At 32.1% G+C, this 26173-nt stretch overlaps 1 protein-coding gene across 1 annotated transcript; it reads right to left on the reverse strand.

Annotated features, from left to right (window-relative positions):
• Positions 1-422: 422 nt before the first annotated feature.
• Positions 423-25226, reverse strand: LOTGIDRAFT_238064 (hypothetical protein; the record flags this gene model as incomplete). The annotated part of the gene is made up of 5 exons (XM_009048815.1): positions 423-1086; positions 1621-1672; positions 3036-3413; positions 6033-6352; positions 25222-25226. 5 exons carry the CDS (start codon positions 25224-25226, stop codon positions 957-959), a joined length of 885 nt encoding a protein of 294 aa, XP_009047063.1. The 3' UTR covers positions 423-956.
• Between the last annotated feature and the right edge of the window lie 947 nt (positions 25227-26173).

Consider the following 26173-nt stretch of genomic DNA (forward strand, 5'->3'; position numbering starts at 1 on the left):
TCCATTATTCTGAATAAGAACACAATTAGCTTATCCTGATTTCTATTACCCATTCACAAATGTGGTTTTTCATGAATTTTTCGTTCACTTGAAAATTTTTTATGAGAGTTCACACTGTTAATTACAAAATAAAGTCTAAGCTTATAACTTATAACATTGTTATTTGGGCTTGTCAACTCACCATCTCTTTTAGAGAGTCCACATTGGTATAATGTTTCTTGAAATTGTATTTGCCTTTTCTTAACAAGAGTCCACTCATCAACCATTTGTTTGAATCCACATAATAATGTTTAATGATGTTTGGGTTTGTCAACTCAGCATTCCTTTCAGAGAGTTCACATTTATAATGATCTCATTCATATTTGGGTTTAAGTCTTTCAATGTTTATACCCAATCTTAAACAAAACATACACTTAACTTCTCAATTCCTTTTGCAGCATAAGGAGTAGAAGTAGAACATTCTGTGTTCAGGAATATCCCTGCTCTAACATACACATTCAATCTATTTAGTTCACCTTGGTAGGGTAAAGCTGCTTTCACACAACTACATCTGTCACAGAACTTACTGTCACATAGGTGTGAATATTCGCTTTTGAAGAACATTTTCAATCCATTATAATCGTCACAAACTACCTTGAATCTACTGGTGTAAAGGTATTTTACTATGCACATAGTTAATTGATATCAATATTTTTCTCCTAGAAATTTTCCATTTAGTTCTCATTAATATTCATGTGAAATTTGAATAAGACAATGGTAATTTTATGGTATTTTCAAAGAAAAATTCACCAGCTAAACCCCTCCCAACAAATATTCTGGCTTTTGTAAAAGTTGTTGGGTTTCCAATGATGAAAGTCACCATCTTTGATATATTATATCTTGTGCGTATTAATATATTCGTAAACTATTCACAATATTATTATACAAAAAAGCACTTTTGTGTACCACATTTGAATTTACATTCGGAAATTACTCCTTTCTGGAGTTACATTTTCCTGAAGTTTGCTTCTGTGGGAATTAGCAAGTGAGGTCAAGGCAAAGACGGCATCCATTTCTTTCTGGCGCATATCACTGTCATCATGGAAACTGAAAAAAAAAAATTCTTTTCTTTAATTTCGATAGGTTTAATAAAACATTATTTTCTAAGAGTCCCCATAGCTTTTATTGTCTGGATCATAATATACACACACCAATATTTTTCTGACTTACAAGCCCCTCGGTACAACATAATGTATTATTCTAATTGATCAACAATGTCAAGGATGGTCATTAAACATTTTTACTCCCCCAAAAATCACTTTTTGCCATCTTTCTTTATATATGAATCTTACTTGTCAAAATTAGAATTTGAAGGAACAAACAAGCTTTCATGTGATTTCTATATTTGTCCATGTTTCATGAAATAGTTACTAATGCAGATGCAAATCATCACCAACGATAGCAAAATTATATGAATTTGGAAATATGACCTCAGTGTGCAATGAGAACTTTTTTTGGGCATATTTCATACAACTAGGTAAGTTCTGTGATGTACTTGACTCGTTGGTAAAACTTTGATGGGCCAATTACATTTATTTGATTGTAGACAGTGTTATTATAAATTGGTTTTTGATTTCTCACCTGTGATGTTGGGTGATTCTATAAGTTGGTAGTTCCTGTTCTTCTGGGAAATCTGAAGAAATTTAACAAAACTTATCTTAGAAATATACAATATATGAATAAGAAATATCATAATTCTGTCATAGACACAAAAAACATCATTAAGACCTTTGCGAGGATGAATGTTGAGAAATTTAAGAAATTATAGTAAGGAACATCATGTTCATTAAATATCTCTTTCTGATTGTTTAAGAGAAGATATTAATCAAGAAAAGACCTGTTTGTCAAAAAGTATATGACTAAAAAGGAAGTACTCTATGGGAAAATAAAATCAGTGACAAAATTTCATTGTAATATTTTTTGGAAACGATACCCTGATATCAAAAGATATTTTTAAAATGTTTTGATGTGTTGGACAATAGGCCCCTGTGTTGAGTTATTCTTTTAATCCCAGGTTTTCTCACGTATTGAACAAGGTCGTGTATAGCTTAAATTTCAAAGTCGCTTCGAATTTCATCTTCAACACATACTTTTAAAGATCATTGACTTACTTAGATTTTCAAAGGGTTAACGAGTCAGAGTTCATCTTGCCCTTGATAAACATGACAAATATTTTTTGCTCTGATTTTGAATGATTAATAATTTCATTCGCCTTCTAAACAAACCGAACCCACACAATATATGTTTTTTTTTTTGGACTGAAGAAGGTTTTTAGTCATTGGTTCACTATCTATAAATCCAAAATCTAATCTTATGTTACTATTATCGCATGGAAAAATTGAGTTAAGTGCATTAACCACATCAAACCCCTACTTGAGCATGTTTTCCTAATATTTCAATAGGACACTCTATTCTGTGTGTGTATTTAATATTAAAATGAATTAAATATTTATGAATTTATACCCCATCCTATTTCTATAGCAAACTTAAGTTTTTGACCTGCACAGCTGTGGTTTAAGTTAGACATCAAACCATACTAAAGTTATCTGATCATAAATCTTTGTCGAAGGATATCTAGTTACTTCATGTTTATCATTAAAATAATTTGTTACAAATTTTAATCACACATTTCAGGTCTATTTATGAATTGAACAAAGTCCTAGAAGTTTGATCATGTATTTGATTTACATGGAATATTGTCAAATATTGATATCATTGTCTTAAAGAATCAGTATAATTTACTTGTTTCAGATGTCATTGACTTTTGAGAGTCAACAAATTAAGTATATTTGGTATCTTGAGTTGTCAACTAAACAGCCCTTTCAGAGAGTTAACATGTGGGTTTGGTAACATTTAGTATTTGGTGTTTTTAGCTTTCCAACCTGGCTTCCTTTACAATAATGTTTATTTGATAGTATATATATTCTACTCTATTGATTTGAAGGGTGTGTTCTAAGAGCACTAGGATGGAAGAAAAAATAACTACCAATACCAACCATCAAGGATGCGGTGTTGAATTCTAGACGAAGCAGATGATGTCGACATTTCTTCATAATCTTGTGACCCCAGAGACCCAGATTGATGTCTGTCACGTCTGTTCCAGACCAATTCTGCAACATTGATGACCCTTTGTGGGTCACCTTCTGAAGGTGGATGGAACCCCATAGCATCAATATATGCATTATCGTTGAAATACCGTTGTAATATGGTCTGTTTATGTTTCAAACTTGTCGTGGATGCAAAGACTGTTGAGCGCTGGTCAAAAGTAGGAGTGGTGGTTCGAGATGGAACAAGAGAATCTGATTGGTTGAGATCTGTGTGTGAAATCACCAAGGTGTTTTCATTTTGGAATGTTTCGTCATCATTCTGGACATCTGCAAGATAAAATATTATCTTAAAGTAGGTCTGCTAAGATATTGGATATAGGAAACTATACAGGCCTAAAAATTTTCAATCATTTTTTAGCTGTTAAGACTAAATTTCAATATAATTGTTTAGCTTTAAAACTAAATATACCAAACGTTGTCAGTCTTAAACAAATCTTTAGCTTTAGAATTAAATTTCCAGCTTTAAAGCTAAATTGTCAGCCTTAGAACCAAATTTTCAATCTTCAAACTTTCTTTACTCCTAAAATATAATTATCAGCCATCCCTAAATTTAAATTCATATTTTTGACCCAAAACCAAATTTTCATCCTTTAAACTCTTGATCGATATTGATAAATGACAGTATCATGCAAACATATATAGAACATAAACTTTTAGAATTATACAAAACTTGAAGATAAATTGTAGAGCTAGCCAACTTTTAACTTGAGTATAAAAACTGATTTCTTTATAATGGAAAAAATAGCATGCATTTGACATTTAAAAATATTTCAATCGACAAAAAAACACAACGATTACTTTCGACAGACTTCCTGTTTCTTGTAAAAACAGGAATAAAACAATGTTGTCGACACACACGATGGCGTCGGCTGATTTTAGCACCTGCATCCTGACGCATGCCTTTGTAGAAGTGACGTCTTTTATAAAACTTTATAGTGCCCCTATGAGTTTAACTTCGATTTGGAAATATTTATTCTAACTTAGTTAGAAAGAACTTCAAGAAACCCTTTTGTTACCAAAATTTAAGAATTGTCCCCCCTTTTAGTTCTGTTTGTTGGTCTGTTGACTCTAATTTGCCTTGTGAACGCTATAGAGATGCTTTTGTCTGATTTTGATGAAAATTGGTATTCCTAATATGTATATTGAACTAATTTCAATTATGATGTAGACAAAAACCCTTAGATTTGTGTACAATAGGAGAGGAATAATTCACAGCTCTTGTTATTTTGAAGTTAGTCTGCATTAGCCACTTTAACTATTTAAAACTTCACTCAAGAAAAAAACATTTAAAAGTCTAAAGTTCAAACCAACACCTGTTTAAAATTTGACTGTCACCTTTTTTATACTAGAAATTTGACTAGTTTTACTATACTACTAGTTAGACCACATTTTACTTTCAAATGTTAAACTTTACGTCAGCAAGATTTTAAACCATTTAAGTATGCAATTTATCTTTTTGAGTTTCTGAAAACTTTAACATTCAAAATTTAAATCATAAGTGCAAATTTACATAATAACAACATGTTGTTGCTCTTTACTCTTAGCTCCCACCCAGGGTACAGTCTAGTAGAGGTACCAATGAATCTTCCTTTGATAAACAATACTTAATTGAAACTTCTCAACATTCTCTTCATGGACAATGCCTTGATCTTTGTCATTATATCTAAGCCATTGTGAACTGTTCAGCTGAAGATATCTATTTATTTGACTGTATTTACCAGTAATATCTGTCTAGAGCTGTAGATATCTATTAATTTAACAGTATTTACCAGTAATATCTGTCTAGAGCTGTAGATATCTATTGATTTGACTGTATTTACCAGTAATGTCTGTCTAGAGCTTTAGATGTCTATTAATTTGACAGTATTTACCAGTAATATCTGTCTAGAACTGTAGATATATATTTATTTGACTGTATTTACCAGTAATATCTGTCTAGAGCTGTAGATATCTATTTATTTGACTGTATTTACCAGTAATATCTGTCTAGAGCTGTAGATATCTATTTATTTGACAGTATTTACCAGTAATATCTGTCTAGAGCTGTAGATATATATTTATTTGACAGTATTTACCAGTAATATCTGTCTAGAGCTGTAGATATCTATTGATTTGACAGTATTTACCAGTAATATCTGTCTAGAGCAGTAGATATCTATTGATTTGACAGTATTTACCAGTAATATCTGTCTAGAGCTGTAGATATCTATTGATTTGACAGTATTTACCAGTAATATCTGTCTAGAGCTGTAGATATCTATTGATTTGACTGTATTTACCAGTAATATCTGTCTAGAGCTGTAGATATCTATTTATTTGACAGTATTTACCAGTAATATCTGTCTAGAGCTGTAGATATCTATTAATTTGACAGTATTTACCAGTAATATCTGTCTAGAGCTGTAGATATATATTAATTTGACTGTATTTACCAGTAATATCTGTCTAGAGCTGTAGATATCTATTGATTTGACAGTAATTACCAGTAATATCTGTCTAGAGCTGTAGATATATATTAATTTGACAGTATTTACCAGTAATGTCTGTCTAGAGCTGTAGATATCTATTAATTTGACAGTATTTACCAGTAATATCTGTCTAGAGCTGTAGATATCTATTAATTTGACAGTATTTACCAGTAATATCTGTCTAGAGCTGTAAACATCTATTTATTTAACAGTATTTACCAGTAATATCTGTCTAGAGCTGTAGATATATATTAATTTAACAGTATTTACCAGTAATATCTGTCTAGAGCTGTAGATATATATTAATTTGACAGTATTTACCAGTAGTGTCTAATTAGAATTATTATCTGCCCATTACAGCTGACTATTATTCATATATGCCAGAAATTCCTGGAAATTAAAATTATCTTTATCTTACCTTCATCTTCATCAAAATCTTCATCTTCTGAACTAATACTGAACAATTCAGCATCCCCTTCAACGTATTGGTTATAGAGTTCTACACGTTCACTCCAGGACAATTCTGGTTTTTTAACCACATTCTTTAAACGTCTTCTGGCATTCGCAAACCAATTACTAATTTGCACTAAGGACATGTGACTGTTGACAGCCAATGAATGTTTCTGCTCTTTTGTAGGATAAGGATTATCACGATTCTCGTATAACCAACGTTTTAAAGGCCTAGCCATATCTTGTAGCGTCTGTCGTTTGTGGTGGATTTTTTCTGGGAATAAACGTCTGAAAATAGAGAGATGAAATGTAGTTTTACATGTTACTTTTCTGTTCTTTACTAGGCTAATGAAATGAAATGGAGTTTTCTGTACCTATTTGAACTAGTTTTATATCCTACAGTTCTGGATCTTTTTGAACTAATGAGTTTTTTGTGTCGAAACAATACGCTTCTAACCCCCCTTTGGAATCTCAGTTCCTGTAAAATGCCTTTTAAATTCATCTACACTTGGGTGCAGAGAGACTGTTTTTAGCTAATTGCCAATTCAAACATTTTGTGTTATGATTATTGTGAATTATTTGCAGTTTTCCATCTGTCCTCCATATTGGTGCTAGAGAGTTGTGTAAACATGTGAACCTGCAATTTCTATCAATTTTCATCAAAAAAATCGGCAACCATGTGATAAAGTATCAATTTCTGTGTTTTCTTACTCATATCAAGTATATCAGAGTCCAAATTCCGGGAGCATTGACCTTGAGGTACACAGGCAGGGAGTGACGGATGGGGTTTGGTTTGTTTCACATCATAGATTTCACTGCCATTTTTTTTCTTCAGTTTTGTAGAATTTCATGTTACAGCAGTAGCATTCAGATCAATACAAGTATCATAAGACAATGTCATCCCTGATAACATCTCATAGTGTGCAATGAAGGAAATCAGCCTACTTTTCACATTGCCCAACAGATCTCTTGATACAGTATCATCTCAGATTTAGAGAAAAAAATAGACCATTTCGAAATTATATACCCTTATAACAAAACATCCCATCTGTTACAACTGAACAGCCTCATTAAAAAAATTTACCAGATTTTGGGGGTCGCAGGGGTCACTGATATTTTAAATTTTGGGTGGATAGATGGGCTGTAAATGTCATGACTGAAACAGAATTGTATGTCATATGGAATAGCTTACTTCTTTCAGAGATTGAGTCACTGCTATCTATTCTATATACCCTTACACCCTATATGCTGGCTTACTATAACCATTTGCTTTACATTGTCTAGGTTAACTGACTGCTCTCTTAACTCCTTTCACCCTCTAGATTGACTAACTTTTATTTTTGGGATAACCCTTTACAATCACAAGTGTGACTTACAATTACCTAAACTATAACTCTTTTAAAATAGATTTACTGAACCCTTTACACCCCTGATGAACTGTGAGTGATAGTTATCTTTACATCGTCTAGGTAGGCTTACTGCCATCATTAATTCAAAAACCTATATCTAGTTTATATGTATAGTATTTTCATGCAGTGTGATTGTCACTACAAAATCAAAGCTTTTAAAAAAAAAATATAATTACATATAAAAGTCTGGGTCACAGATGTTACATTCAAATAGGAGATTGAACTTAGTTTTACATATTAATGGAAAACACACAGGGTGTACACACACACACACACTTGTCATGCATGTGCTTAATCATAATCACATAACATACATTGTAACTATCATATTTTTTAAATGTTTTTGGTGATTTGTTACTTGAAGCTAACAACTAGGGAAATAGTCTCTCAAAGAAATAATCATCAGCTTTGACAAACTTGTTTCAAAAACTACAGTGAAATCTGCTCAACAATAATGACATTGCTATAATGGAAGTTTTTTGATCTATGTGCTTTCTTTTTTTGTTTCCTTTCAAGGATAACCAGTAAACACAATCTGTCACAGAAAATTGTCACGGAACCAATTTATGTTGTGTCTTGTTCGAAGCTGGGATCAACTACTTTTCTGGATAATATGTAATATAGAGTGAAAAAGACATGCATTTATCAATGTTTTCTTGCCCTAAAAGAAGTAGCTAAAGATGATTTTTTTTTTAAGAAATGGTCATGATTTGAACTTCAAAGATGCCCCATTGTTTCACTTTTCAAATGTGTCAAGAATGAAGAATGGTGCTCATTTGTCAGAAATTCATGAAACCTAAAATCATTGGAGACAACCTCATCCATTAAATCTGACAGTGAAGCACAACTTCCTACTTTGGTAAAAGGGTTTCTAACCTGATGGTTCACAAGTTTGATTGCTAACCAAAAGGTTTTAATCTGGCATAGGTCAAGGTGATACTTTCTGATTTTTCAACCCTGCTTCTACTTCTAGTGATGCATGTAAGAGGGGCTGACAAATAAAGCATCTTGACAATTGGAGCAATCCGAGGCCCTGGTTGGTACAGACATGTTTGGGGAATCCTTGTAATTCAGTTGTAGTTAGAAAAGAATTGAGCAGAGTAGACCCCAAGTGCATGACATTGCCATTTTATTTCAATTCAGTAATAGGGTGAGCTTGACCTATCACAAAAGGTCACATCGCCCTCATACTATCACAATTACACTTGTTCTTGACAAATGAACAGGGAAAATCATTGTAACCTAATCTGTTACAAGCGGTCACGAAACCACAAACCAGAAAAATAGTAACCTGGATCTTCAAGTCTTAAAGGGACAGAAGCTCCATTTTGGGGGGTTGATTTGAGTCTTGAATATATGTAAATAGTTTTCAGAAGTATTAGAAATGTACGAAAATCGCATAATTCCTTTAAACATTTCTCAAACTAGGAATTTCTACAGGTGTTTTTGTCTATATATGACAGAGTCTCGTCTTTTAAACTTTCAAACGCTGTGAATACTATTATCGATTTGCTAAAAAAAAAAACCTGATTAAGGTAAAATTGGTAAAAAAAACAAATGGCACACTTGTCTTTTTAAATGCCTGGATAGTCTCCCTACAAAACTAGACTTGATCATCTTTTCACACCTTGAGCATTCTAATCACCGTGAACCACAAAAATCTGCTCTAGAACGTGATACAAAAATATTGTCACATGAAATATTGATTGGATCAAGGTTAAAGAAGTTTGTTAAAGCCAACTTAAGTGTTTGAGGTTAAAATAGCACTAGGCCAACCTGGAGGTTGTAAAGGGTCACCTAGAGGATGTAACCGAGCATTGTAATATTAATACTATGCCAACAGGTATTTGACAAATGTAAAAATTTAAAAATTTGAATAGCAATTTATCGCACCAAATTTTAGCTTTGGATAATAAAGTTCAAGCTTTATAACAATTAAATGACTTTCATTCCTTACCATTATAGAGTTGACATACATTTCTAGATTTGGTTAAAACTTCTCATCAAAAATATACAATTTGATTTACAGATCGTCATAACTTTTTGGCTAATCAAAAGAAGTATTGGATCACAATAGGAGTCATTCTGATTCACAAACTATAATATCTATAGCTGTGTTTTGACAGCCACAAATTATCTGGGGATGAGTCTGGACTGAGTATTACAAGAAGAGGTGGTCTATGTCCGGACCGAGGAAGGCACGGCATGGCTAAATATCAGAGCAGTGTAAACGTGCCACTGGGCCGAGAGGGCACGGCCCACTTACCCATACTTGATGACTCACCATTCTGGCCCAGTGAAAACAGTACACTGTAAGCAATACCAGCAAGCTGGGCCGAGTTTGAGACCGACCGATTACGGTTCAATTTAAGCAGGCCAATTTTTAGGGCAGTGCAAACACGGCTTTTGTATCAATTAGGTTGACCTACTGATACAGACCATCCTGGTTGAATTTTCTTGGTTTTATCCTACAATCAAGGTTGTTGGCTATTTTCACTAGGAACATCTGTCTAGGTTTTCTTTTATTCAATCAAATTTTTTACTGTCTTCTCTTTTATCAAGCCCAATTTTATCAAGCCCAATTTTATCAAGCCATCTAGGTTATTTGTCAATGTTTACTATATATTGATAATATTTTGTATGATTTGTGAGATTTGTTACAGGATGATCAATAAATGGTGTCAGATTTTGTAGAAATATTATAAAAATAATGACTAAACAACACTAGCTGTCAGTGGAGTTGTATTATTGATGGGGAGATTGCATGTCAGACAGATTGAATATCACTATTTAATTGCCTCACCCATGTTTCTTACATTATCTCACAGTTCAAATCTTTTTAATCATTATCTATACCTAGACTATAAATCAGTTTTCGATATTTTTTGTAGTTCTTGTATCAAAAGTAGCCCATTTTATAAATTGTGTCCCGAACGGAACAGCTCATTCATAGTGAGTCATTTCTTGTCTGCTTGTTGCTTTTTCACCCTGGTTTTATTTGTTGTTCTTGTATATAAAAGTAGCCCATTTTATAAAGTGTGTCTCTAGTTGCAGTAGAATAGCTCAGTTTTAGTGAGTTGGGTTGTCGTCTACTAGGTGAACTGTTGCTTGCTATCTTTTTGAATGACATATATAAATATTTCTCGTGATATTTGCATGTGTATTTTGAAAATCTCCCGACCGTTCCAAAAATAAGATTTACATCATTGTACACTTCATGACATTGCAGAAACATAGTCTAGAATGGATCAGGTTATATCAAGTTTTAATTGATACTATTTTTCAAAAAGGTTTATTTCTGATAGTGATGCACGTCACAAGGAACTGACATGGAAAAAAGTTTGGATGGAATTTCCCTCATTGAATACTGCATGATAAGGCACACATTATAAGATATAGTCTAATCTTATCTCTTCATGGCCAGGTATGAACTGGGTGATATATTTTGTTTTATGAGAATAAGCCTGTCATGTTTTCAAATCCTGGTTTTTATCATCACATATCTTATCATATCAGCAGGAACACATCAAAATTTTCTGTTTTGAGTGGTAGATATCTACCAGGTAGGCCTGAATCATGGTTACTTAGCCTAGCATAACAGTTACTCTAATTCATTAGGTCTTCTAAAACAAATAATTTAGGTGGTGGTTTTAATTCCAATTTCTATTGTATTTTTGACTGATAGTTATTGCTTCAATCCCTGGGGATAACTAAAAGGTTTAATGATGTTTAATTCAGTGTATGTGGGGTTCTCTTCATTGTTTATTAATGTCTGAATTCTACAGTGGCGGAATACCACCAAAAACAAATTTAATATTTACAACATTTCAAGAAAATTTTTCAAAATGTGATAACATTTTTATGTAACATTTGAATAAAATTTGTATAAAAGAAATTCTCATTTTTGTCAAAAAACCAAATTCAAAACAAAAAGTGAAAGAATTTGTCCTTTAATATTATTCTTACAACAGTACGATTTATTTACACATGTGCATATCATTAGCGTTAATTATGCGCATATGTAATGCACATGTTAATAAGCTAATAACCATGATGGTTATCTGTGGTGTATATCATATTAAAATAAATATATAACATCAATGGTAAATGTATATCAGACCACCTGAGATGTATAAATATGCCACATGATTTTATAACACATTACTGTCATATTAATGGAATTTCAATTTACAAACATATGAACACCTGTATTGTTTGAAACTAAGTTACAAAGTAATATAGGGGCAGACAGGGAGCAGAGGGGACTCAATGCCATTCCCTTCAAGAATAAAATTAATAATGCCAGCCGGGATTTGTTGAATCACAACTGAAAAATACAACTTAATCATTTAGCAAATGAAGATCAAACTTGCAACCAACTTCTGTGTTTCAATTCATCTGAAGGCCAAAGCATAGCTTTCATCCCTTCAAGGAAGAATTAATTTGGCTAGTTCTAGGTTTGGCAAAACACTACTGTGAAATAAAACCTGTCTAGCAGATGAAATCTAACACACAATGCACGAAGTTATCCCACTACATTAAAATGCTCTGTTCAAACTCATCCATTGGATAAAGAATTGCTGATATTACACCATTTTGAAGATGTTCATCCATTCAAAAACACATTCAAATTAAAAGAAAATGATGAATTTCTACAGATTGGACAAAGCCTTACCAGAAAAATAATCTTCATTGTCTAGCAGTTGAAATTTCATTCCTAAATTCATATTGCCAAGGATTGGCTGTTTCTAGATCGGGTGAAACACTTGTACCGAAATTGTACTAATTTTCAAGAAAGCTAAAAGTACTAAAAGTCATGTTCTAATGTATTGCTGACTAAACTATTTGAATGATGTTCATCCCTTCACAAGACCAGGAAAAATAGAATTCTACCGAAAACACAGAATTGGGCCAAAAAAATATGACTTTTTTCCAAATACAGTCATATTTTAAAAGTTAAGTACCGAAGTATTGCTGACTAAACAATTTAGAAGATTTTAATAATTTTGAGATAAAACTTCAAATATCAGAGAAGATAGAATTCTAGATTGGGAAAAACATGACCAATAAAATATGACGTTTTTTTCAGTCGTGAAAATAAAGTTTGCAAATAAAAGGCCTGACTACTATTTGATCTATTTTAAAATTCAACCCAAGGTGTGACTCATACAGACTAACTAAAATAGATTGACTTATTCTAAATGAGATTTTGTCACCATGTTTCAGTCCTATGATGAATTGTGCTGATAATGTAACTACACTCCTTAGATGATGTCAATTTGTTTAGGTACAATAGACAAGGTGATTCTAACTTGTCATATTGTAGCAAAAAACTTAGTTTCATCAAAATATAAAGTGCAGGACAGTTGAATAGCCAGTTTTTCAGACATGGGGAGGCCTCCCCTTGAAAATTTTTCAAACCATAGCAAAAAAAATACCGTCTAAATACGCCAGAGATAATACCTCTCAAGCAAAAATACTAATACAAGAGTCATTAAAGGGACAGGTGTGCCATTTTTTTACCAATCATACTTTAGTCTCAGAAACGGCAATCATATAGCTAAGCCAATCAGTAATAGTCTTCAAAAGCTCATCGTCAAATTAATGTGTGTCCAGAATTATCCAAAATTGAATGTTAAAACTTGTCAATTTAAGATACTCTGTGCTTTATAGAAAAAACTTCTATAGAAATAGTGAGTAAAATTCCTAGTTTGAAGTATTTTTAAAGGAATTATGTGATTTTTGTACATTTCTAGTACTTCTGAAGATTATTTACATATATTCAAGATCAAAATCTGGCTCGGTGAGATTGGCAATTTCTGGCTAGCTTGGGGCTTCAAATTTAACTCAAGAGTACAATTGTATCTTTCAGATGACAGAGCATGTTAAAGAATTGAAAAAAGTAGAATGTATTCTCTGATTTTAAATTCTTTTATAATTCTGGAAATCAGATAAAGAAATTGATGGTACAGTAATCAAACGGTGACCTTCAGAAAACACATGCAAGGATCTTTGATTATAACATTTTACATGCAAATTTCTAATCTTTGGACGCGAACATCAAAAACATGACATTTCACACAAAAACATCAAAACAGTTTTTTTGATTAATGTCATGCCCTCCAACGCCCCTACTTTGTATGTTAACATTCAACAAAGATATAGCCTCTCTTTGAGCTTCGAATATAAATTGGTTGCTAGGATATCTAAGTTTTTATGATTCAAATTTTAATTGTTTACAAGAATATTGACGCCATGGTTTAACTTTATAAAAGAACAGAGAGCTTTAAGTTTGAAGATGTCATTTTGTATAAGCCTTTAGATATAGTTTTGTATTTCAGTTAGCAATGCAATATAAGGTCAATCTGGTTAAATGTACATGAAGTGTCAACTGTGAAACATCTTCAAGCGCTCTTCAACATATCACTGTGTTTTATAGTCAGCCCATTGGGACTACAAGATATTGTAGACAAAGCTAATGAAATAAAAACTTTGTAAGAAATAGATTCTAAATGATAATGTACATGTAGAATTGATTAACTGATAGTCACAATATAGCATTAAATACATAAACACAATATAGCATTAAATACATAAACACAATATAGAATTAATTATATATTCCCAATATAGCATTAAATACATAACTACAATATAGCATTAAATACATAACTATGATATAGCATTAAATACATAACTACGATATAGCATTAATTCCATAACTACGATATAGCATTAAATCCATAACTACTATATAGCATTAAATCCATAACTACGATATAGCATTAATTCCATAACTCCAATATAGCATTAAATTCATAACTACAATATAGCATTAAATACATAACTACAATATAGCATTAAATACATAACTACAATATAGCATTAAATACATAAACACAATATAGCATTAATTACATATACCCAATATAGCATTAAATACATAAACACAATATAGAATTAATTATATATACCCAATATAGCATTAATTACATAACTACAATATAGCATTAAATACATAAACACTGTATAAACACAATATTGCATTAAATACATATACCCAATATAGCATTAAATGTGTAAACACAATATAGCATTAAATGTGTAAACACAATATAGCATTAAATGTATAAACACAATATAGCATTAGGTAAGTTTTAGAATCATACTCCTGATGACCGGCTGTAAGCTATGTTAGTTGAAATGTAGCTATATCAGCTGGTAATGTAAATATCTATATGCCAATATTCCTGTAAGGAACTGGCCACAGACCATAAATTATTTGTTATCATTTTCTATCTTCTGCCACTCCTCAAACTAAAAGTCCAATAAATTATACAAGATGGTTTTTGTTTCACTTAACAAGCCCATTACCAATTTGCATAATCATGTAATTTAACTGAAGTGCATTAAGTGTGCTCTTGTAAAAGTCAAGGTCATTTGTAGGGCGGAGTCAAGTTCGCTGCGGTCATTTCCAAGTCATTATGACATGACACCATTATATCCTATGCCATGAACAATTGCATAACTTCACCAAATTTATCTTGCATTGTAATCTTAATAATATTGTAATTAAACCTCCACTTTTCAATATTTTTTAAATAAAAAGATCAATTTCAATTCATTATTTCTTGATTCGTTACGTATTAAATATTTTGATTAAATATGCCCTAAGGGGAAAAAGCTGACGATTTTGTCAAACACAACTTGAAAAAACCTTAAGCTCTCAATCTTATTTCCAATGAAGCCAAATGAAATTGTTGTCTGCTAGGCAAATAGGAGCTATGGGTTCAAATCTCCTCTGACGGCTTGACAAAGTTATCCAAATCATATTATAGAAATAATAACTTGCATGATTTTCTGTAAAATGAAATGTTGAAACTGCAATGAGTTTAGATGCCCTAATAGCAAAAAATTAATAATGGACATGGACGATGCTTTAGTAACATGCTTGGTATATTTGTAATCTTTATCGCAAATTGATACTTTACCAAAAATTAAATTCAATTGACAATTTAAAAATGCATAAAAAATTGTCATTAAAACGCAAGAATTATGCAAGCTTTGAAAGAAAGGTTTACAAAACGTGCAAGATTATATTTTAACTTGTATGTTTTGCGAGAAGTTTAATTGTCCTATAAAAACACTCGACCAACATTGACGTCAAAAGAAATAAAAATATTTTGTCAGTGGTGAAAAGGCTATTAAATCTCTTTGTTACAATTCTTCACACATTGATGTGAAAATGAGAATACTTGAGTTACCTCCCTTTAAAGTAAACATGTAAATGTAGCCGGGGAAAGACTGTAAAGAATTTTGTGGGGTGTTTAACTTGTTAAGGTTAAGGTCCCCTTTTCTTTTGTCTATTGTGGTATAAGATATAGCTGTTCAAAACAGACATGCTAACACTTTTAAAACACCAATCTTTAATGTCATATGTCTAAAGGGGTCTGACTGTCCATAATCGGGCATGCTCACATATACATAGTATGCAGTGTGCAATGAAAGAAGTTTTGCCAAGATATCAGCATTAGCCTAGTCTATTTGAAGTCCTCTGGGCCTCGGTTTATTGTCTAAAAGGGTATTCAAACTCTTTTAACATCAGAATAGGTAAATGCATTTCCAATATCCATCCATGAAGAAACCAAGTTGAAAATTCCAAAGGTAAGGACCTATGTCAGGACTAAATCCCTAAACCCTAAAAAAGTAATTGATTGTCTGCAAAAACCAAAAATCCCAGAATGCTTATTTAAAAGAAAAAAATCTATATTTGCAGTAAAAGAATGTAGATTAAATGGAGACTAGTGTGTGTGTGTGATGTCATGTTGGTGTGATTACAGGGCGGGACCAGATTTGTCAATATTATGTTTCAAAATAGAATGAAGTCAGCATATTTCTCAATGATTTCAACAGGTCAAACTATACAGTACACCTGTACATGACTTCAGCTAATATAGGGCAAGAGTGTTCACATAATTTCTGATATAGTTATTGACTTGACAGGTACAAATAAAGGACACCTGTATATATGACTCAATCAATGAGTGCACATTACCAATAACACCTGATCTCACATTGTGATGGGTTGGGTGCACATGCCTTTATGAGAGTTTACATAAATTGTGATATAGTTATTGACTCAAAAAGTACAAATCCTGTTTTGGTTTGCACCTCAGGGTGTTCACATCGGTAATTGCTTGGAGCTTAGTAAATGTTCATTTTGTGTGGTACATATATTACTTGGATGGAAGTGTGTTTACTTCAAATGCAAAATCATAAAATTTTTCAATTCCATGTGGATCCAAAGATATGACGAGTAGCATGCAATTGAAAGTTTATTTTCAAGATGTAGTAAATGCTATTGCCATAAGAAAAGGGACAAAATAAGGGTTATTAGTATTGACAGAGGGAAACTGGCTTGTGGGTTTGATGAATTTAGTATCTTAAACATGCGTCAGGATTACAAGACAACCTTTGGTCAAGTAATTAGAATTATTTTGATGGTAATTATGACAGGTGTTAAAAACAGTAGTTATAATGTTATTAGTGGGCAATATTGGAGATAAGAAAGGACATATCTCTAGTGTTATGTAACTTAATATCACTTATCAACATAATATGTAGTTACTGAGAAAAACTACTTCAAACAGCTCTTCTCAACATATTTCAAACATCTCAATTGTTAGGCTAGTTATATAAACACTTAAAGATATATAGTAATTGTCATATTTAATTTCTAACTAATAGAGCTAGCCATGTGTATCTCTTCTCAAATAGCCTATCTGATAGTCGCTGACTGGTATGTACAATCACATCAACACTCTTGTGTAACTGTGAGGTCAACTGTGGCTGTTGAAATTGAGAAAAGGAGCAACAACTAGAAGCTGTGAAAGTTACAGATTGCAATTGCTGATGTCAATGACAAGATTCAATCATTGCTAGATTGTAGAACATGAGCAACTGATGGTAATTGTCAACATCTGCGATTTTGTTGCCCAGGTTGACTATATCCAGAGATAAATCAGGTTCTTCTCAATGCTGTCAGTTGCTGGCAATGGTTGAAATCCAGGTTGCCTTCAGATTCTATCAGTCAAAGGACTACCTGAGACTACCTTAAAATGTTTTTGTGATGTTTTTATGTAATGTATATAGGGTATTGAATGACTGTAATCTCAGCCTTCATTGTTTAACTAATCCCTAAAATATGCTGACCCCTGATCCCAATATACCAGAATTACCTTTAACCCCTACATTTTTGGTGGATATAAAATTAGTGAAATGGAACCATCTGCAATCATGTTACTGAAAAATTTTGGTAAAATTCGTCAATCACAACTTTACTAATGGATCTAAGGCATCATTTATCCAATTCAAAACATGTCTAGTTTCATTGTCACTAAAATTCTTATAAGATATAGGACTAAAATAGACTTGTTTTTTACAATAAAAGGGCCATATAAAGGATATTTAAAGATTTTTTTTAAGAGGTGAAACACATGTATTATGGCTTTAATATGAAAAGGGTGATTATGTCATATCTTATAACAAGAAAACATACAGCAAATTCTTACAAAGATAATAACCTTCTATAAGCTGGTCCTAAATCAAAACTCATGACCATAACCAGTTGGACTAGAATGGGGAGGAAATACGACTTTAAGTTCACCACTTTCACATGCCAATATTTAAAGGTTTTTAAATTCTTTTGTTCAACTTTTTTACTGGTTAACTTACAGGGTATATTTTAAGATACTTTCCATTTCCTGAAGTCATTGTTTATATAACCTGGTACTCACTTCCCCTTAAAGCAGACTGGACCTGAAATCCCTGGTTGTTTAGCAATCTAAGGGCAACACTAGAGGATTTACTGAACACATGTATTATAGCTGCAATATGAAAGGAGGGATTATGTCATATCTTATACCACCCAAATTTGATCTATTCAAATGAGATTTTATCATTCTATAACTATTACGTTATTATGTTTCACACCTAACTCTTATCTCATCTCAATATTAAATACAATTCAAACGATCTGGTGAGATTTTTTAGATTAGCCATTACATACGTTTCTGATATAAGCTGTTGAAATAAGAGTAAAGGGAAAGTCGATAGGGAGTATCTGGACAGCTCTCCGGAACAATTTCAGTTTTTATCAAAGGGTGGTTGAATGGTAATAAGTTACTATCCAACAGAAGGCACTGGCACAGGGTTAAAGCAATGTCTGTGTTGATTTACTTGGTAGATTTTGAAATATAAAAGACTTAACAATGACTTATCCCTCAATTGACATTCGTCAAAGGTAGACATTTCTCCTAATTTTGAATCTGGCACATACTCCCTCTTTAAAATTTAAAAATATTTTAGATTGCAAAATTGAAACTCAAATTACAAAGGTGTATTGACATAGACTAAAAAAATCTTGGTAAGAGGTTAAAAGGTCAGGCCAGGTAATATGGTTACCGTAGCGATATTTAGTTATAAAAATATAAAGCTAGGTAACATCAACATTGTTACAGGATTCAAGTTAACAGGTGTGATTTTATATACTCTGAACTTTGGACTTTACTACACACCTATAAGGCATGCTAGGAACTATTTTGTAAAATTGGGCATGTTTTGATACTGGCTTAACAAAATAGGTGTTATATTTTAGAAGGATTTTTCCTAATAAAAGTTCCTACCAGCCATATATCAATTCAAATGTTTCTTTTGCATCATTGGGTCAACTTTTAAATTGGTTTAGAAAATTAAAAGTGAATTGTTATTTAATACTTTAGTAGAATCTTATGTTTCTCACTCTATCAGTTGATTTTATATACCACTAGATTATCTCATTTTTAGAGTATATTTTTGTTCTGAATTTAGCAGGATGACAGAATGTTTCTGTAACACTTGCAGAATTTATTTTTCTGAATCTAGCCGGACGACCTCTTTAATTTAAATAAAACTTGCAGAATGTAATATTTCTGAATCTAGCAGGACCACATCTTTAATTTAAATAATACTTGTAGAATTAAATTTTTTTGAATTCTTCAGGGACAACATCTTTAACTTTATGTAACAATAGACTCTTAATTTTTTATAATTTTGTAAAATGACATTTCAAATTTTTCTTGCAGAATTTAAAGGGACAGATGTGGCATTTTTGGGGGTGGGTTTTAATCTTGAATATATGTAAATAGTCTTTAGAAGTACTAGAAACTTACAAAAATCGCATAATTCCTTAAAAAAGACTAGGAATTTTACTTACTATTTCTATATATGTCTTTTCTATATATCACAGAGTATCTTAAATTGACGAATCATCATTTTAACATTCAATCGTGGATAAGTCTGGACACACATGGATTTGAAGGCTCAAGCTGATAACTGATAGGCTTAGCCAAAAAAGAAAAAAATGGCCTACCCGTCCCTTCAATTGTTTTTAATCTAGCAGGAAAACATATTTAATTTTATATAAAACTAATCTTGCAGAGTTCAATTTTTCTGAATGTAGAGGGACAACATCTTTAACTTTATGTAACACCTGTACAATGTAATTATCTCATTATACCTCTACCACATTTCCTATTTCATACAAACTAAATAAAAACTGTGACAGTGGAAGATTTATTACCTCTACTTATTATTTTTAAATATAATGTTTCTTAAAGTTTATGTAGAGGGCAATGACTAGGGGTATTCACCTGCCTGACTTCTCTCATTTCCTCCCCACCCCTCATATTTAATAAATACAGATAATAATTAAATACAGTAATCCAGCCAGCTACCTGTGGGACAAAAATAGAAAATTTGGGCAAAAAATCTTGAAAATCAATAAAGCTCACTTTTTCTGATTCAGTACTTCCTTGTGAGAGCCCCCCATTGTGCATGAAAGTGAAATCTAAGCACTTTGGAAACAGGTGTAAATGTGTCCAAAAATGTCTGGTTTTCATTAGGCTTACAGAAACGCTCAGAACTTTTCAACTATTCAGATTGCACCATTAGAAACCCAACATTTGAAAGTACATTTGTGTGTAAATTTCATGAAAGTACTAGGCTATGTGCTGTACCACTAGTATATACCTAGGGTCAATAATTTGGGCATGCACTTTCCTGACTCTTCTCCATTCCTCCTCACCCCTCTCCCTTGAAAAAGACAATAACTAAATACATAAATTAGGCTGACCACACCCAGACCCCACCCTCCCCCTCTATTTTCTATCTTTCTTTCCAGAAAAACCCTACCTACTGCACCCATTACCCTCTTCAATACCATAACCCCACCTCCCTTCTTTCAGGCCCCATGCAACATGTGAGACATATTAACTTGTTAATTTAATACAGTAATTATTAATTTATTAGACTGAAGTTGAGTTGTATTGAAATAAATGTCAGATTGACCCAGGCTATGTAATTAAATCTTCTCTAAGGAAATGTATAGAGTTGTTGATTTCAATATAATAAGTATATCACTTGATAGTTAGGATATTATTTCAATTTTTCTTTCCATACACATTTCACCCTGAATTTTTAAGTTTTAGTTCACATATCCTTTACAACTAAAGAGATATCATTTAAGTTATCAGCTTCCTGTAATACTTTTCAATATCAATATATGAATCCTGGTTTTTCTGCAACTGAACAAATAGTAATAGTTATCTATGCAAGTCGATAGAGCAGAAGATCAAAGAAATGTGTAGTCGTTTGCTTTGAGACTTAAATAGACACTGTGTGTTTCCAAATCAAAAATTGCAAACTTGTTTTGGAAAAAGATTTTCCATGATTGCTCATACTGCACAATGTTGCCAGTCTAAAAGTGACTAAAAGAAGGATGTAAACCTCCATGTCAAATTTACGAAATTATTATCAAGGCACAGAAAAAAAAAGCAAAGTTTCCTATTCTAACCTTTGATATTTAAGAATAATATTTTTTTAATACACCTTACAAACTTAAAATCCCATCTATCTTGATTTTTTATTGCTTTTGTACCTCAATACATCAAAGAAGGTATATGTTAGTTTAAAATATATATAGACATTTCAAATCTACATTGATTTAATGTTGTTCTTTCTAAATTTAATTGATTTGAAAGAAAGTAGGACAATAATTTTTAATAAGTCACACCCTCCTAAAAAATCCAGTTGTGTCACTGCGTTCAAAAGTTTTTTTATGTCTGTACCTCAAGTTAGATGTTGTCAGGTCCACACAGACATGTCTGCACATATTGTCATTCATTTTCTAGTCCAATTAGTCTACTATTAAAAAAATTCTTGTGTGCACCTCCATTTAGACTTATTCTAGTCCAATCAGAGTGTACCTCTATTTAGATTGTTCTAGTCCAATCAGACTAGGCCTACTGCAAAGTATGCACCTGTAATTAGACATATTATAGTCCAATCAGACTAGGCCTACTGCAAGGTCTAGTTAGATGTATTCAATTTCAATCAGTCTAGGCCTACTGCACGGTCTAGTTAGATGTATTCTAGTCCAATCAGACTAGGCCAACTTCAAGGTCTAGTTAGACCATCTGCTGCAAAGGTTTTTCATGTCTGCAGTCAGTTGATCTTAAATTGAAGTCAACTCATCAAAAGATTATTTTTAAGTCCAAACACTGATATGAGCACTACTATCTACTGTGGTCATTCTTTTGTGATACCTGATTTCACTCTGTGATTGGTTTTGTCAACTAAAGATGAATTAATTAATGAATTGGCCTACATACAGATTAACCATCAAACTTTATCATACTGTTTATTAAGCTTACCTGAAAATAGAAAAATACAAATGGTGGAGATACATTTCACGAGGACATTAAATCATGAAGGGCATTTCCCAATAGTCAACTCTTCATCCATTTTAACTTAAAATTTCAAATTATCTTAAATCTAGCATGTAAATAGTAAACCAAAAGCTTCAAAATATCTGGGATTATAACAAAAACCAAATCTATCCCCTGGGTTATCTCTTCACCTAATTCTACTTCTATCAACACTTGATATTTTTCTAAGAGATGATATCTCAAGCGAGAGATGAAATGAGGTGCCTGTGGGGAAAATATAACTAGCAGAAGACTTGACCTTTGAAACCTTTTGATAAGCTAGGTGCCAGTTTAAATACCAGATCTGCTATAGTCTGTTTATTTCTCTCTATTCTACATCTTTTAACTTACTGATAAGCGGAAAGGCACAGGGGCTTAGAGAGTTAGAACCTTACTAATCTGAAGGAATAGGGGACAGATCTGGCGTAGGTTAGATCTTCAGATTTTCCCTGCTGGTTTTCTCCTGTCAGTAATGCAGGTCGGAGGAAAAAGTGTCTAATTAACTGAATTGGACAATAAGCCTTGTGTTTGTACATACTTAAAATCTCTAAGCAATTGGAAATCTAAAAGATAAATTGATTGGTCAATCAAATGACTCTAATACTGATTCTCAGTAACATAATAATGTCTTCCAATTTTTCTACGAAGTTAAAAATTTTCTACGGTTTCCTTTATATCTAACAACAGGAGAGTTTTTACATTTACCATTATTAGATCGTAGCGATACTTCTTTCTAATTTCTTTACAAACTGACAGTCACTCTCTAGGGATTCACACAGAAAAGTTAGAATTTTAAGAAATTAGTTTTGAATTTGTCTTTTTATTGGAGTGAAAATGTCAGATTTAGTGCTAATCAGAATTGACAGATTTCTTCTCAGAATTTGGAGCTTTTGTATTAAAGTGATGGTTTTTGAATTTGGAATATGAAAAAAAATCTTAACAAAAGTGATACAGAAATTGAGCTTTATATGGTATTTGCTAAAATTTAGCTGATCTAATTATCTCAGATGAATATACATATTGCTGAAATTGAGCTCTATCAGCTGGTAAAGTAAACACTTATACAGCTTTACAAATTGCTGAAATTGAACTCTATCAAACAAATATTGAGACAATTATACAGATAGCTAAAATTGAGTTCTTATATTAAAATATTTAGATGGCTATGCAGATAGCTGACCTTGAGCTTTTATCAGCTGGTATAGTAGAAAATTAAATGGTTACACAGACATGAAATTAAGCTCTGTCAGCTACTAAAGCAAATATTTAAGATGAATATATACTGGAATTGAGCTCATATCAGCTGCTAAAGCAATTATTTATATGACTATACGGATAGCTAAATTTGATTTAATTGGTAATGTAAATATTTAGACCACTTTATTTATAACTGAAATTTAACTCTTAGCTGGTAAAGAAAATATCTAGGTGACTATACCCCTTTAACTTTTCCAACTGATTTCCATCTGTAGTAAATTATGTTTAAAAGCACATGGAGAGAAGTAATTATAAAGTATAGTCAAGTCAAGTTGATAATGATAGGATGATATGAGACAGTTGTATCAAGTCTATAATTGTCTTGTCCTAAACTTTTAACTCTAACTTCACTCCTCAAAACACACACCAGTTTTTTCAGTTAGTCCAAAAACTTTGTTCATATAACAAAATAATTCCAAATAAATTGTTAAATGAGAAGGTATGTTCCAAGGTTTTAGTTATAGTTATTCTAGCATATACCTAAAAAAAAAATGAAGAACAAAGAGAAAAAAAATAGTTATAGTTTTTAAAAATATTTAATCCTTTTTCCCTCTGGAAAACATTTTTTCACAACCTGATTGTCATGAAACAGTTTTCTGAGCAATGTTGTCCTTAGGTTTTAATTACTTAGAACATGCAATAGTGAAATTGCTTGCTTTGCTAAAACTTTGCTCAGTCATCCTTACTGTAAATTGGTAAGGATAATCTGGGAAAGATCAATACCAAGAGGTTTGACCGTTGACCAGCTGGTAGACAGGATCTTCATGAATCTAATTTGTAATCCTTGTAAAAAAAGACTCCCTTTATAGCACAAGACAAAAAAAAACAATTGAGTGAGATAATGGAATTTATAATTTTCTAAGTCAGCTGTCCTGATGATCAGGTTATACCCAAAACGTGTGTTGAGAGCATAACCTGATCTTTTTATTAATGATAATTGGACACAACTGAAGGTGAACAGCTGCAGAAAGCACCTACAGTGGACTAAGAAACGTCTTGCAGTTCACTGCATTGAAACCTAACTCAATGAACTTGCGGCTGACTGGCTAACATAGCATGTAGGTTTCCACGTAATTATTCTGTTCATATAGAATTAAATTATTGATTCATTGATTTAGTTAAAAATGGTTGAACATCAACCATCTGATATCATCTCTGTTTCTTGCGTTCACTTGAAGATTTATTTTGTTTTTCCTCATCAGAACTTGATTAACACTAGACAATATTTACAGTAAAAATCTGGAACACGTTGAGACCAAAATGTTAAAAATGGCACTAGAGACAATGTTTCTTTTGTTTATACTTGGATGGTACGAGACCCCCCTGAGTTTATGGCAGCAGCAGTAGGGAACACTAGGCATATCTCAACTAGTCAAAAACACATGTTTGCCTCCAAGAATTAGAACGTGAGAAATTGTCATGCTATTAAGTGGTTTGTTTTTATTTTCAAGTTTCATTTTTATTATGATTCAAAATAACAATTGAAATAAATCAGGTCAAGTGGATATTATAAGAGAATATTATTTATAAATAATCTGATTATTATGTGGTATCAAGTGTTTTTGAGAGTTCAGTCTGAATTGGAATTCAATTACTCTGGTAAAAGCTACATTTTTTTTTGGATAAATCATGGGTGATTTTGAGGTTTATTTGTGGTGAGTGAGGTTAAAAGAAAAATCCTGCTTACCTCATGTTTCCATTTTCTCACAATTCAAAAACCATGAGAAATGTATTAGAGGATTAGTAAGAATCAGCTAGTTTATATTTAACAATCTAACTAGAAATATCTATATTATCAGGGGCTGGAGTCAGCAAGTTTCTGACTATGACAGAGGTTTTAACAGTAAATGTTAAGATATTGATCAAGTTTGTACCATGACAGTGATTCAGTGATGATGTCACCTGGAATTCTCGGAATTCCACAACGTGTCAAGAAATGCTGAGTCATGCCATGTGTAATAATCACAAACTACAGTCCTAAACCATTTATCAAAAATTATAGGTTGATGATATCAGCCAATACAACAAAATGTTTTATGAACACAAAACAGTTTTCAAAGGCTCCACATGTTTGAGTGCTATTGGGGAAGGCCTTTTTTAGGTACCACTAATACCTGCAAAGCTGCAAAAGTAATCTTAGTCAATGTAGAGGTTTGGGCAGAAAGCACAAGCTTTGTCAGTAGACACCTGGTTTTGACATTTATTCCATCCTGAATGATTTGTTGTTTAGTTAATACAAGTTAAACCACAAGAAAATCTCTGAAAACAAATGTGCTGAGTCATCATTCTGAATGAAACTAAGTCATGATTTCAACCTTTAATGTTTCTTTATTTCATCTTGATACCAGGTCTCTACTTTCTTTAAAAAAAATCATCATGTCTGTTCAAATATATACATGTGTGTGCATGCAGAATTTGAAATCAGACAAAAGAATACTTAAATGTGTACTGATTTATGAAATATATGAGTCATGATTGTCTGTAGTAAACCTAGAGCTATAAAATCTTTGAATAAAACAAATTTCATGACAGGAATAGAGTACAACTTTGAAGTACCATATATTTACATATTTATCTATGTATCTCCCAAAAAACTAACAAAATTAGTCCCAATATCCAAAACTAATAGACAATTAGAC

Source organism: Lottia gigantea (genome assembly GCF_000327385.1).
Source record: "Lottia gigantea unplaced genomic scaffold LOTGIsca_129, whole genome shotgun sequence".
NCBI lineage: Eukaryota > Metazoa > Mollusca > Gastropoda > Lottiidae > Lottia > Lottia gigantea.